The following is a 16,080-nucleotide window of genomic DNA, read 5'->3' as shown; positions in this document are numbered from 1 at the left end:
CAAAACATCTGCGTTGATAAGTCCCTCATGAATATTTCTGGCAGCCTTGCATTCAAACAATTTCTCCCCAGCAAGCATGCCAGATATGGGGTCAAGATATATAAAACCTGTGAGAGTGCAACAGGCTATACATACTGTATACGTTTCAGATTTATGAGTGAAAAGATAGTGGAGCACCCTGGATTCCCAGACTACATGGGGAGTAGTGGCAAGATAGTTTGGGACTTGGTGTCATCCTTTTTCCATCTGGAGTACCACTTATACGTGGATAATTTTTATTCAAGCATGTCACTATTTAGACATTTGAACAATCTTGGAATTGGTGCATGTGGCACCGTGCGACCTAATGTGTGTCCACCATTAGAAGTGGGTGGATGCAAAGCGGTATATTCTAATGGTAGGCATACCACACTTTTTCTGGCAAAGATTTCTTCTCTTTTTTTCATTCAGCCCATAGGCTGCATACAAAAAAAAAGAACATAGCATATATACCCAACAAGGACCAGTGACACACTGGTACATATGTGGACTTTGAATGGTTATACCAGGATGATGCCTACAGCTGCAGGCAATCAGCTTTTTTCAGCTGGCAATCAGCTTTCATATAAAAGCAATCATATTGGCTAATTAGCTGCAGGATTGCTTTTACAAGCAGCTGAAGAGGATGCCCTACTCCCCCGCTGCCTTCCATGGCCTTCTCGGGCAGTCCCGTGCCATCGGAGGAACCTGCGAATGCAGCCAGTATTTCTGCCAGCTGACCATAGAGCTGATTGGAGACCAGAATGGTGCCAATCATATCTATAGTCTAAGAAATTGGAAGCTATGAGCATTTCATCACTTCAGTTTTGCAGGATATAAACAGTGCCATTTGTAAATTGGGAAAGCATCTGATCACACCGATCTTGGTGGGAATAGATAATGTAAGGGCAGAGGAGATATCTAGAGTCAGATAGAACCCAGATTTCTCAAAAAAGAAAACATGACAATGCCCATTGAAGTTATAGGGGATATTTGCATTCCCTGTGGTAGCATCAAAAGTGATAAAAAAAAATGAACGGGACAGTGTAAAAATAATTTAAAAAGTCAAAATAACTTAAAAAAAAAAGAAGCACTCTCACCCCCACCGCGCGAGCATGCATCTGCATGTCCGAGCGTTGACCCTGTGCCGATATTTAAACAGCAGTTGCACCATGCATGTGAGGTATCGGCGCAAACGTCAGATCGAGGGCAGTAATTCTAGCCCTAGACCTCCTCTGTAAATCTAAAATGGTAGCTTGTAAAGGCTTTTAAAGTGTTGCCTATGGATATTAAAATTGTATGCAGTTTGTCGCCATTTGCACGGGGCGTGCACAGTTTTAAAGCATGTCATGTTTGTATCTATTTACTCTGCATACCATAATTTTTTATATTGTACCAAATAATTGGCCAATGTATTGTGTTTTTGTGCACTAAAAGTAAAAAAAGTGTATTTATTTAAACAAATTTGCATTTGAAAAATTGCTGCGCGAATACTATGTGACATAAAAAATTGCAGTACCCACCATTTTATTCACTAGGGTGTCTGCTTTACAAAAATATAATGTTTGGGGATTCAAAGTAATTTCCTAGCAAAAAATACAGAATTTTTTCATGTGAACAAAAAGTGTCAGAAAAGGCTTGGTCTTCAGGTTGTTAGAAAACTGAATGATGTGTGGCATAAACTTCTAATGTTGGGCATAAAATGCCCCCACTCCTCAAAATGACCCCTTTTTGCAAAGTAGACACCACAAACTATTTTCTGAGAGGCATGTTAAGTCAATAGAAAAATGTATTGTTTTACCACAAGTTTTTGGAAAATTACAAAAAAATTTTTTTTTCTTCACACAAAATTGTCACTTAAATAATTTATTGCTCACACGTGCCATGGGTATATGTGGAATTACTCCCCAAAATACATTCTGCTACTTCTCACGAGTATGGGGGTACCACATGTGAGAGACTTTTTGGCAGTCTAGCCAAGTACAGGACCCCAAAATCCAATAAGCACCTTCAGGCTTTTAAAGAGCTTTATTTCCTCATTACACTTTCTGACTACCTATCACAGTTTCGGAAGTCCTGAAATGCCAGGGTAGCACCTAACCCCCCCCCCCCCCCAATGACCCCTTTATGGAAAGTAGACACCCCAAGGAATTTGATTAGAAGCATGGTGAGTATTGTTTGTTGCCACAAGTTTTTGGAAAATGAAGAAAGAAAACATAAACATATTTTTCTTTTTTTTTTTATGTTTCAAAACCCTGTGAGAAAAAATTAGATCTGCAAATTCTCACCATGCCTCTTTTTAAATTCCTCGTGGTGTCTACTTTCCAAAAAGGGGTTATTTGAGGGGGGGGGGGGTTGGTGCTAAACTTGCATTCAGGGCCTTCAAAACTGTGATAGGTAGTGAGGAAGTGAAATGAGGAAGTTACACACTTTCAGGCTTTCAAAGTGGTCATTGAATTTCAGGCTCCTGTATGTGGCTAGGCTCCCAAAAAGTTTCACACATGTGGACCACACAATTGTTAGTTAAACTAGTGCAGCACAGTATAGCAAAAAATGGCGTAAATTGCAGTATCTATACCATAGTTCGTAGATGCTGTAACTTCCACAGAAAGCAATCAATATACAGTTATTGGGATTTTGTTTACCAAAAACATGTAGTAGAATATATTTTGGCCTAAATTTATGACTAACTTTGAGTTTACTATATATTTTTTATAGCCAAAAGTAAAAAATATAGTTATTCTTCAAAATTTTCTGTCTTTTTTTGTTTATAAAAAATAAAAAGTGCACAGGTGATCAAATACCACCAAAAGAAAGCTCTATTTGTGTGAAAAAAAAGATGTACATTTCGTTTGGATACAGCATTGCATGACCACGCAGTTATCAGTTGAATTAGTGCAGCGCCGAATAGCAAAAAGGGGGTAAATCCTCAGGATGGCAAGTGGTTAAAGGTAAACTTGCCAGAGTAATGACCTTGAAACTTTCATCCAAATATTTGTTTAAAGTGTTACTAAACCCACATCATAGAAAACTATCAATAAATGCTGTATTACATGCTGTTCATATTCACTCATTGAGTCACTATGAGATTTGTTTTCTGTATTCTGCAAAAACCTGGCTAATCCTGCTGCTATCTCTATCTTCTGTTCATGTCCCCAGTCCATCTAGGGATTTTGCACGAGTATGGGGGTACCACATGTGAGAGACTTTTTGGCAGTCTAGCCAAGTACAGGACCCCAAAATTCAATAAGCACCTTCAGGCTTTTAAAGAGCTTTATTTCCTCATTACACTTTCTGACTACCTATCACAGTTTCGGAAGTCCTGAAATGCCAGGGTAGCACCTAACCCCCCCCCCCCAATGACCCCTTTTTGGAAAGTAGACACCCCAAGGAATTTGATTAGAAGCATGGTGAGTATTGTTTTTGTTGCCACAAGTTTTTGGAAAATGAAGAAAGAAAACATAAACATATTTTTCTTTTTTTATGTTTCAAAACCCTGTGAGAAAAAATTAGATCTGCAAATTCTCACCATGCCTCTTTGTAAATTCCTTGTGGTGTCTACTTTCCAAAAATGGGTTATTTGAGGGCGGGGGGGGGGGGGGGGGTTGGTACTATCCAGGCATTCAGAGCCTCCATAACTGTTATATGTAGTGAGGAAGTGAAATGAGGAAGTTATACACCTTCAGGCTTTCACAGTGGTCATTGAATTTCAGGCTCCTGTATGTGGCTAGGCTCCCAAAAAGTCTCACACATGTGGACCGCACAATTGTTAGTTAAACTAGTGCAGCACAGTATAGCAAAAAATGGCGTAAATTGCAGCATCTATACCATAGTTCGTAGATGCTATAACTTTCACACAAAGCAATCAATATTCACTTATTGGGATTTTTTTTACCAAAAACACGTAGCAGAATACATTTTGGCCTAAATTTATGGCTAACTTTGAGTTTACTATATATTTTTTATAGCCGAAAGTAAAAGATATAGTTATTCTTCAAAATGTTCTGTCTTTTTTTGTTTATAAAAAATAAAAAGCACACAGGTGATCAAATACTACAAAAAGAAAGCTCTATTTGTGTGAAAAAAAAAGATGTACATTTCGTTTGGATACAGCATTGCATGATCACACAATTATCAGTTGAATTAGTGCAGCGCCGAATAGCAAAAAGGGGGTAAATCCTCAGGATGGCAAGTGGTTAAAGGTAAGCTTGCCAGAGTAATGACCTTGAAACTTTCATCCAAATACTTGTTTAAAGTGCCACTAAACCCACATCATAGAAAGCTATCAATAAATGCTGTATTACATGCTGTTCATATTTACTCATTGAGTCACTGTGAGATTTGTTTTCTGTATTCTGCAAAAAACCTGGCTAATCCTGCTGCTATATCTATCTTCTGTTCATGTCCCCAGTCCATCTAGGGATTTTGCAGCTGTAGTGGCAACTCTGCACATGCTCAGTTTTCGGTGAGTTTCTATGCTGAGCATTTCCTCTCTATTTCCTTACATCTGAGAGTCACACATGTGGGCGTATACATGCCCACGAACCAGCTAAACACAATGGGGGCAGGATGCTTCACTTCTCTCTTATTCTAAGACACAGGCTCCTGGCGGGCGTGACACAGCCTGTGACTGGCAGAAATCTGCCCACACCATTTTTTTTCCACAAAATAATAAAAATTTGATTTCAAATATATTTTTGTATGCCAATTTAAAACAGTTTATTAACTGCTTCCCGACTGCCCTATAGTAGAAATACTGCTACAGGGCGGCACGGGTGAGCAAAATGACGCATATATACGTGATTTTGCATTCCCGGGTAAGGGGCATATGCGCGGCTCGCACCACCATTCGCGGCTGTCAATCACCAGGTCCCGGCCAGTAATTACCTGCTGGCACCCACTAATTACCGAGCATCTCCAACAGGGAGGAAGACTGTTTTGTTTACAAACAGTCTTCCTCCATGTCAGCTCAGGCTGTCAGGTCAGGCACACTGCTCAGTGCCATCCTGATCAGTGTGCTTACAGTGAAGCAAGCATCCCCCACCCCCTAATAAAACACTCCCTACATACAGTTAACCCCTTGATAATCTCTCATGTTAACCTCTTCCTGCCCAGTGTCATTAGTACAGTGACAGTGCTTTTTTTTAGTACTGATCACTGTATTGGTGTGACTGGGGAAGTCAGTCCCCCCCCCCAGTGTCAGAATGTCCGCTGCAGTCCCGCTAAAAGTCACTGATTGCTGCCACTAGTAGTAGAGGAAAAAAATCCCAGTATCTATACCGCCATTTCTAAACGCTATAACTTTCATATAACCAATTAATTTACACGTATTGAGATTTTTTTTTTTTGTCGCAGAATACATTTTGGCCTATATTTATGAGGAAATTTGATTTTTTTACTGGACTTGTTTAATAGCAAAAAGTTCAAAATATTGTTCAAAATTATCAGTCTTTTTTTTTATAGCGCAAAAAATAAAAACCACACAAGTGATCAAATACCACCAAAAGAAAGCTCAATTCGTGGGGAAAAAGGGACAGAAATTTCATTTGGGTGCAGTGTTGCATGACCACACAATTGTCAGTTAAAATAACACAGCGCCGTAACGCAAAAAATGGCCTGGCCAGAAAGGGGGGTAAATCCTCAGGAGGGCAAGTGGTTAATATATTTATTTATTTTTACTCTGTATTCCAAAGGCTGTTTTTTTTATTTTGAACATGTGACCAGCAGCAGAGGACTAGAAGCTCCTTCTGCTTATGTTTCCCTGCAGACAGGTTGGGAAAGATCTGGGTCATGTGACAGCTGTATATCAATTAGGAATAGGGTATTTCGATTTTTTTAAATTAAAATATATACAGTGCCGTCATCCACATATATAAATAGAAGGGATAATGTAAATTAAACAGTGTGTGTTTAGTATCCCTTTAATCAATTTGCCCTCTGGAACGATTTACCCCCTTCCTGACCAGACCTTTTTTTTTGCTATTCGGCACTGCGTTACTTTAACAATTGCGCGGTCATGCAACAATGTACCCAAACAAAATTCATATAATTTTTTTTTCACACAAATAAAACTTTCTTTTGGTGGTATTTGATCACCTCTGGATTTTTTATTTTTTGCGATATACAGTCAGGTCCATAAATATTGGGACATCAACACAATTCTAACATTTTTGGCTCTATACACCACCACAATGGATTTGAAATGAAAGGAACAAGATGTGCTTTAACTGCAGACTGTCAGCTTTAATTTGAGGGTATTTACATCCAAATCAGGTGAACGATGTAGGAATTACAACAGTTTGCATATGTGCCTCCCACTTGTTAAGGGTCCAAAAGTAATGGGACAGAATAATAATCATAAATCAAACTTTCACTTTTTAATACTTGGTTGCAAATCCTTTGCAGTCAATTACAGCCTGAAGTCTGGAACGCATAGACATCACCAGACACTGGGTTTCATCCCTGGTGATGCTCTGCCAGGCCTCTACTGCAACTGTCTTCAGTTCCTGCTTGTTCTTGGGGCATTTTCCCTTCAGTTTTGTCTTCAGCAAGTGAAATGCATGCTCAATCGGATTCAGGTCAGGTGATTGACTTGGCCATTGCATAACATTCCACATCTTTCCCTTAAAAAACTCTTTGGTTGCTTTTGCAGTATGCTTTGGGTCATTGTCCATCTGCACTGTGAAGCGGCGTCCAATGAGTTCTGAAGCATTTGACTGAATATGAGCAGATAATATTGCCCGAAACACTTCAGAATTCATCCTGCTGCTTTTGTCAGCAGTCACACCATCAATAAATACAAGAGAACCAGTTCCATTGGCAGCCATACATGCCCACGCCATGACACTACCACCACCATGCTTCACTAATGAGGTGGTATGCTTAGGATCATGAGCAGTTCCTTTCCTTCTCCATACTCTTCCCATCACTCTGGTACAAGTTGATCTTGGTCTCATCTGTCCATAGGATGTTGTTCCAGAACTGTGAAGGCTTTTTTAGATGTCGCTTGGCAATTTCTAATCTGGCCTTCCTGTTTTTGAGACTCACCAATGGTTTACATCTTGTGGTGAACTCTCTGTATTCACTCTGGTGAAGTCTTCTCTTGATTGTTGACTTTGACACACATACAGCTACCTCCTGGAGAGTGTTCTTGATCTGGCCAACTGTTGTGAAGAGTGTTTTCTTCACCAGGGAAAGAATTCTTCGGTCATCCACCACAGTTGTTTTCCATGGTCTTCCGGGTCTTTTGGTGTTGCTGAGCTCACCAGTGCATTCCTTCTTTTTAAGAATGTTCCAAACAGTTGTTTTGGCCACGCCTAATGTTTTTTCTATCTCTCTGATGGGTTTGTTTTGTTTTTTCAGCCTAATGATGGCTTGCTTCACTGATAGTGACAGCTCCTTGGATCTCATCTTGAGAGTTGACAGCAACAGATTCTAAATGCAAATAGCACACTTGAAATGAACTCTGGACCTTTTATCGGCTCATTGTAATTGGGATAATGAGGGAATAACACACACCTGGCCATGAAACAGCTGAGAAGCCAATTGTCCCATTACTTTTGGTCCCTTAATAAGTGGGAGGCACATATGCAAACTCTTGTAATTCCTACACCGTTCACCTGATTTGTATGTAAATACCCTCAAATTAAAGCTGACAGTCTGCAGTTAAAGCACATCTTGTTCGTTTCATTTCAAATCCATTGTGGTGGTGTATAGAGCCAAAAATGTTAGATTTGTGTCGATGTCCCAATATTTATGGACCTGACTGTAAATGAAAACTGACAATTTTGTAAAAATAAATATTTTTACCTTCTGTTATAACACATGTCCAATAAAAAATTTTAAAAAATCTAATTTTTTCATAAATTTTTTTTCAAAATGTATTCAGCTACATGTCCTTGGTAAAAACAAAATCACATAATGGTTTATTGATTGGTTTGTGTAAAAGGTATAGCATCTACAAACTATGGGATATTATACTGGAATTTTTATGTATTTATTTTTTCTATACTACTAATGGCGGTGATCAGTGACTTATAACAGGACTGCGATAGTGCGGCAGGCAATCTAACACTAATTTACGCTGGGGGGAAATGACTAACTGCCACTGACATCACCAGTGAAATTAAAATTTTCCACATTCTATCATGTTACAGCCAAAACCATAAATGTATTTTATTGGGATTTTATGAGTTAGACCGACACAAAGTGGCACATAATTGTGAAATGGAAGGAAAATGGTAAATGGCTTTCAACACTTTTTACAAATAAATATTTGTAAAATATGTAAGAGCTCCCCCTCCTGCCCCTTACATATTTAAGAACTGTCAAACGAGCTTCTGAGCAGATGGTCGAGGGCCAGCGTTGGTAGCGGAGCGTTTTTTTTTTCTTTTCTTCAGAGCGGTGGCGGCGGACATCATGATTGACGTTGGATCTACTTCGGGGGACATTCTTTTATTAAGGGAGTTGTCAAAGAATGACTCCTGTCATTTTTCACACTACAGCTTTTTTTTGTGAATGGGTAGCAGTACCATGTAACCCATACTCATTCACGTGGGGGGGGGGGCAGGATCTGGGGGCTCCCTTGCTAAAGGGGGCTTCCAGATTCCGATAAGCCTCCTACCCGCAGACCCCCACAACCACCAGCCAAGGTTGTAGGGAATGCATTGTGGGAATCCCGCTGACAGCTGAAACATGATGCATGCTTTTCACTACTAAAATTCCGCATGACTTGATAAAATCATGCGGTATTTTAGTAACCTTTTTTAGTGGATTGAAATGTTTTTGGCTTTTTTTTAAATGCTATGTGGTATCCTACTGCATACTAGGATGTGTTAGGATACCGCTTAGTGAATTGTGCCCTGCACATGGACCAGTCAAATACGCTTCTAAATGCAAACGCTTATAAACACGGTTAGCTGCGTTTACAAGCATTTGGCATTTGAAACGCTCATGAAATCTACTCCTGAACGCAAGTTTGGTACGTTCAAAAAAACGACTGTAAACTCAACTGCCTGTAAATGACTGTAAATGACATAGTGTACATGGACACATAGGAAAATATTAGGGAGAGTTCAGGAGCTGCTGAAAAAAACGCAGAAAAGCTCCTGAACGTGAGTTAATTAGCTGCAGTGTACATCGACCCTTAGGCTAGGTTCACATCTATGCAGTTTGCGTTTGATCCGTTTGCATTGCTTTTGCATTGCTTTTGCATTGCATTTTGCGCTTTTACACCTGCGTTTTTTATGCGGTTTGCAATTTTTTCTTGTTGTTAGGCAGATTTAAAACACAAAACACATCCAAAACGTGGCAAAAACGCATACAAAATGCACTATATGCTTTTCTGCAGCATTTCCATTGATGTCTATAGAACCAGAAATACAACTTTTTGCATTCAAAAAAGTCCCTGAACCTTTCCAAAAAATGCACCGAGTGAATATGCGGAGCTGTGAACGTGTTCCATAGGAAATCATGTTAAATGGACTGTAGTGCGTTTCTGTAAAGCGCAAAATGCTGCGGAAAACGCTTAGGTGTAAGGCTTGATTCACAACTATGCTTTTTGCGTTTGATCCATTTTTTAACTACTTGCCTACCAGGCGCTTTTACCCCCTTCCTGCCTAGGCCAATTTTCAGCTTTTAGTGCTCTTGCACTTTGAATGACAATTGCGCTGTCATGCAACACTGTACCCATATGAAATTTTTATCATTTTTTTTTCACACAAATAGAGTTACCTTTTGGTGGTATTTAATCACCACTGGGGTTTTTATTTTTGCACTATATACAAAAAAAGATAAAAAAAATTTGAAAAAAAAAGTTTTTCTTTGTTGCTATTATAAAATTTGGTAAAAAGGTAATTTTTCTCCTTCTAAACATACACTTGGTGCGCATCTCTACATTTATAGTAATACATTATACACTTGTGAACCCTCTTAATACAAAAAAGGCTAACAAATCACAACTTTATAATAAATAAGAGCAATTCGCCATATGAAAAGAGAAACCAACATATATTCTCCAAGATTCAATCAAATCTTGAAAGGTGGTGAGCAAATGTGATTCCTCCACCAAATAAATGATCAGCCTCTTATCAAAAATATTGTTCTCACTTTCCAGAGATCAATACACACTTGTATGCTCATACTCAGCACTCATCTGACTGATAGGATACGTTCACCGCTTCCTCAGCATATTGTGACAGACACCAGAAGGAATCTTCTTGTGCAATAAACGGATATTCCCTCCAGAGTGGATCAAAGGACCGCATTGGTGTTATATGCTAAAACCATTTTTTATTTAAAATAAGCAGACATATACTCACAAACATAGTGTATATTGTATTGCTATAAATGTAGAGATGCGCACCAAGTGTATGTTTAGATTACTATAAGGTTATTATTGAACTTTTTTAGGAGCAGCACTCTGTTTGGTTGTTGTTCCACTAAGCGCAAATCATTTTTTATAGATTATAATTTTTCTCCTTCACTGATGTGCATTGATGAGGCTGCACTGATAGGCACTGATAGGCAGCACTGTTGAGCACTGATAGGCAGCACTGATGGGCACTGACAGGCAGCACTGATGAGGTGGCACTGGTAGGCATTGATGAAGAGGCACTGATGATGCTGCACTGATATGCAGAAATGATGGGCACTGATAGGAGGCACTGATAGGCAGCACTGATGGGCGGCACTGCTGGCAGCACTGACTGATGGCAATGACTGGCAGCACTGATGTGCGGCACTGATGGGCAGCACTGATGGGTGGCACTGATAATCAGTGACAGCGTGAGGAAAGTGCTGCTGATAACTGGCAACTGTATTTAATTTGTGATCAGCTGTGTCATTGGACACAGCTGATCACGTGGTAAAAGGCCGCTGTGATTGGCCTTTTACCTAGTTATGTGATTAGCTGTGTCCGCATGACACCCTCAAAGAACTGGACAACCGCACTGTAGCCGTTTTTAAGCTATAGTGCGGTTGAAAAGTGGTTAATGCTTTTTGCATCGAGTTTTGCGCTTTTACACACGCAGCAAAAACGCCAGTCCACCCAGTAAAACCATACCTGAATTTTTCACTTTTACATTATTCCTTTTAACTTTCCCAAACATATTTAAAAACAGAGAAAAAATAAAAAAGTGAGCGCTCTCCCATCAGCAGCCAATGCACCCAAGGCAATCTCAGTAAAACCTTCAAAAATACACATAAATAAAAAGTGCGGCGCTAATAAATATAAGATCTATGAACACATATATATCTCACATGATCTGAAACACAATGTGGTATATAGCACTAAACAGAGAAGATAACCAATACATCAGGTGAAATTAATAATAATGTCCAGACAAGTTTTCGCAGGATCTTGCGTAGAAGCTTAAAATGCCAGGATCAAATAGTAAAATTGCGCACTCACCGGACGCGCTATGGACAAGCGCATATGTTGTATGACCCCTGGAAATCCCTCATCTAGCGGGGAAGATAGATAACCATCCGGGAGCAGATAATCCTGGTGTAATGGACAGCCTCCAGGTCCAGGAATCCCCTTAAGGCTGGGTGAATATATAAGTAAGAAACTCCCTCCGGTGGTAAAGGTGAGTAATAGGATGTCCTAAAATTTATTAGCTACAATAGGAGCCCAAAAACACCTCATAGTGTAGTAGGTAAAATCAAAGAATTTATTTAAAAAATATAATGGATAAAAACAGGGCAGAAACACTCAGACAGTGAATGATAAGAGTAAAGTGTGACTGACCCAAAAGTAAGATGGCCGCCGGGCCTCCTCGTGGCTCCAGGCGGCTAAGATGTCATGCTCTGTTGGCTCCTCCTAAGGCCTTTCGTGCCACTGCACATCATCAGATGTCACACTTTACTCTTATCATTCACTGTCTGAGTGTTTCTGCCCTGTTTTTATCCATTATATTTTTGAAATAAATTCTTTGATTTTACCTACTACACTATGAGGTGTTTTTTGGCTCCTATTGGAGCTAATAAATTTTAGGACATCCTATTACTCACCTTTACCACCGGAGGGAGTTTCTTACTCATATATTCACCCAGCCTTAAGGGGATTCCTGGACCTGGAGGCTGTCCATTACACCAGGATTATCTGCTCCCGGATGGTTATCTATCTTCCCCGCTAGATGAGGGATTTCCAGGGGTCATACAACATATGCGCTTGTCCATAGCGCGTCTGGTGAGTGCGCAATTTTACTATTTGATCCTGGCATTTTAAGCTTCTACGCAAGATCCTGCGACAACTTGTCTGGACATTATTATTAATTTCACCTGATGTATTGGTTGTTTTCTCTGTTTAGTGCTATATACCACATTGTGTTTCAGATCATCTGAGATATATATGTGTTCATATTTAAAAACAACTTATGGTTAAGTGTCTGAACAAATAAACTGTTCCTTAGTCTGTCTCACTGTTAATTCATGAAGAAAATAAAATTTTATAATTCGGTCATTTCTATTTAATTTATTCTTATGAGATGTGAAATTTCTTGATATTCTGGACTCTGGGGTCAGAGGAATTGTCGCAGACGAATAATTTACTCAAAACAATGATATAGAAATGAGAAATAAATCTGCACCTATTGATATGCAGACCATTGATGGTTCACCTTTAACTTCAGGGCCAGTTACGCATGAGACTGTTCCTCTTGAAATTGAGCCTCATCACTGTGAGACTATCAGCTTTCGGCTGACTGCATCACACACATTTCCTGTCATTTTTGGTATCCCTTGATTTTCCACTTATAAACCATCAATTAACTGGGGGACACTGACTATATATGTTTTGCTTCCAATCATTGTAAAGAATATTGTAAAGAAAACGCTGCCAATCAAGTTCTCCTCTGATCAAGGAATCATAAGTTGAGGAAGCATCAACTCAGTGTGACAACCTGCTTACACAATATAGTATATCTCAGGATGTCTGTGATAAGAAGAATGCTGATCAGCTGTCCTCTTCAACGCCCTTATGTGTCAGGAAACTAAGACAGTTAATGCTCATTCCCGTGCAGCTAATGCTCTTTTTTTTCCGGGAGAGTGCATGTGATCAGCACAGGGCCAATCAGCACTGTATAGACAGAGGTCAAGGATTTTGCATCCTACTAGAGCACAAAGAAAACTCCTCCTACACACTGTAACCAGTGCTCAGCTGGACACTGATAGAAGTCACAAGACTGCTCTGACTACTGATGAGAAAAGGTATTTATCGGTTTATATTTACTAAAATAATTGCACTTCCATGTTCTGTGTACTGTGGGAGACCAGATATAGTGAATGCAGGGTCCTGAGTTTAGTAACACTTTAACAAATTGAAGGAAGCTCAGGAAATTACAAATACATTTCTGCTGACAGCAATTGCAAAACACTTTCTACCTTCTATATACTGTAGGTGACAAGGTCAGGCTATCGACCAAAAATCTAAACACATTCGGGAACCATCCTGGAAGGCTATCAGGAATCAGATCAGAACCCAGGGACTCTGTTGAGTCTGGCAGGGGTTCTTTCTACTAGCCACCTGAAAGTCTAGATAGTTCCCTGTCTAATCTCTTGGCTAAGCTCCATTGATACTCAGTTTTCTGCTGAAATCCTAGCTCCTCCCCTAAACTTCCTATATAAGCAATGACTCTGCACTTGGCAGATTATCTGTTTGGCAGGTTATTGTGCTTATGCCAATGTCTTGCTTATTGTTTCTACTTATACACTGCTTCCTTATTACCAATACTTGTGTGCCAACTGTGAAGGGAGTCACTTTGGGTGGGGGGCCCATGGAACACAGCTCACTTTGGAGGGGTGGGGAGACCCCTGTCTCAGCTCCCCATATCCCTATAATGTGTAAGTCACCCTGTGCCTGTTAGGGGTACAGGGTGAAATGTCCTAATATTGGGGTGGGGGGTTGTTCATTGTTTAATGTCATGTGGTTGCCTGCCATTGTTCTATTGTGTGTCTTGCGTGTGAGCAAACTATTATGGGATGTATGTGTTTGTGTGTATTGGCTTGGTGGGGGGTGTTTCCGGTAGCCCTCCCCCCTGGTGGGACAGTCTGCTGATGTGTCTCTTGTTACTGGGTGTGGTTTGCCCTGCCGTGTCATTATGCAGGGAGGGGGGATTGTTCCCTTGAATGTATATATCTTGTATCTGTGTTAAAATAAAGTAGTATATTTCCTGATTTATTTCAAGACTGTTGTTCTCCAGTCTTGTATGGTCAGCGGTGGTGTCCATGGACGGTGTTTGGACAGGGAAGCGGGAGTCTAACGGAAGTACCCAAGTGCAGTCGGGGTCCGGTTCCGTTATACCAACCCTTGGCTGCTGATTCACTGACCACCCCTCTACTTTAAACCTGATACATCTAGCTACTGACTTTGGCTTGATCACCAACTATGTTCATTTTCTCCCCTTTACTTACCATTAGCTTGTTTACAGAACCGGGCCTAGTAATAACCACAAACTTGCCTACTGTTTCAGCTACTGGCCTCCAAACCTGATACTAGATCACTTTATAGGGCAATCCTTCATTGAATTTTCTCTTTGCAAAGTGTATTTTCACTTAGCTTAGTGAATGAGGGGAAGTTGTGCTGACTAAAATCATCCAATGATTTGTAAGAAAAGTTTTATTTTTAAAATTTTCTTTGTACGTGATTGGGTACTTTATCCTACTGGATAGGGGAAAAGTTACTTTATAAAATGAAAATTCACTTTGAAGTTGATCATATTCTACTCCTTTTGTAAATCACTGTGTTGAAAAAAGAAAGGCAGTATTACAGCCAGAGAAGTAACATTCAGAGGAAGAGGTCATAACTGGCTACCTCCCTTTTTCTCCAATGACAGAGGAACTCTAAAGTATACTTGTAGGAATAACTCCTAATTGATTTTGTGTTTTATTTCATATTATATATGATGCATGCTAGTAGAAAAAACAATAGATTATACAATTATTAAATGTATTTCAATAGTAAGATGCTGCCTGTTTATTAGAAATCCTAGCCATAATGATAATCATTATAAACAAACACTATCTTACCAAATCATGAGTATCAAATGCCCTTATCTCCTCCTCCAAATGTGCTATTTTCTGACTGATATTTTCCATTGAACCAATAAGAAAAGCTGGGAATTAGGTTAGGAAATATATTAACATTATATTAAAATTGTAAACACAAGCACCTGGATTGTCTACTAATTAAAGAAGGAATAAAGATGAAAGAAAATGAATGTTGAAGGAAAATTATGCAGACGTTTTTTTTATCTCTTTAGTGGACGAAAAACATTCACATTCTTCATCAGGAGAAAAGCAAAGGAGCACATAATGTGGAGCCAAAGTCCCTAAATAAAAACTTGCTAGGAGGCAAAATTTTATAGCAGAAGACATATGCCAAAAAAGTCCTGTTTCCAGTCATTTTCTATTTTGAATAAACTGCCTGTGACACATGGACAGCGCAATGTACACTCCTGGCTCATCCCAGAAACTGTAAGACACCAAGAAAGGAACTATGTGTTTAGATGTTACCAAATCAGTGGCTGCCCAGTAGCAGATATGATAGACAACAGAATCCAGAAGCACACCAACAGAAGATGTCAGGAGCAGTGGATGAAATGACAAGGGTTGCAGAAGTAGCATCTCTGTAGGAGAGCATTTCAAAGGGAAAGCATGTCATTAGGTCCCAGTATGTACATAACTTTGTCATTTGGTCAAGAAAATGGTAAAGTTCTTTAAGACTTTCTTAGTGTTTATGTCCCCTAAATCCTGACCCTTGGCTCCATATTTACTCAAAAGTAACCCCATCTCTCTCCTAGAGCCCTTTGTTTGTATGTCATGCTTTCTTTCTTTGTTTAGATTGGTCCCCTTTCTTTTCTCCAGTGGTGATCAGTCCTCGGTGATGCAATAAGCAGTACTAATATGATGACATCAGTACCCCTCTCTGCATCAGTATGCTGTGAATCAAGCGTGTTGTGGGAATGCCCCCTGAGGGGGGGCAGGCCTATGATGCCCCACATTAACAACACCGGTCTATAAAGACAAAGCCTTGGAAATTAAGTAGCTAAATTTTACCAGTAT

At 39.6% G+C, this 16,080-nt stretch overlaps 1 protein-coding gene across 1 annotated transcript in view; it reads right to left on the bottom strand.

The window, feature by feature from the left end:
• Positions 1–15,125, bottom strand: part of FAM227A (family with sequence similarity 227 member A) — a 101,593-nt gene extending 86,468 nt beyond the window's left edge. The window contains exon 1 of the mRNA XM_089681986.1: positions 15,046–15,125. Coding sequence (XP_089538112.1) covers positions 15,046–15,114 — 69 coding nt within the window. The 5' untranslated portion in view covers positions 15,115–15,125. The remainder of the gene's footprint in view (positions 1–15,045) is intronic.
• Between the last annotated feature and the right edge of the window lie 955 nt (positions 15,126–16,080).

Source organism: Staurois parvus, unplaced genomic scaffold (genome assembly GCF_062004578.1).
Source record: "Staurois parvus isolate SC_StPar_1 unplaced genomic scaffold, SC_StPar_1.0 ptg000282l, whole genome shotgun sequence".
NCBI classification, from domain to species: domain Eukaryota; kingdom Metazoa; phylum Chordata; class Amphibia; order Anura; family Ranidae; genus Staurois; species Staurois parvus.
The sequence above is the reverse complement of the archived record's forward strand: the minus strand, read 5'-3'. Positions and strand labels throughout refer to the sequence as shown.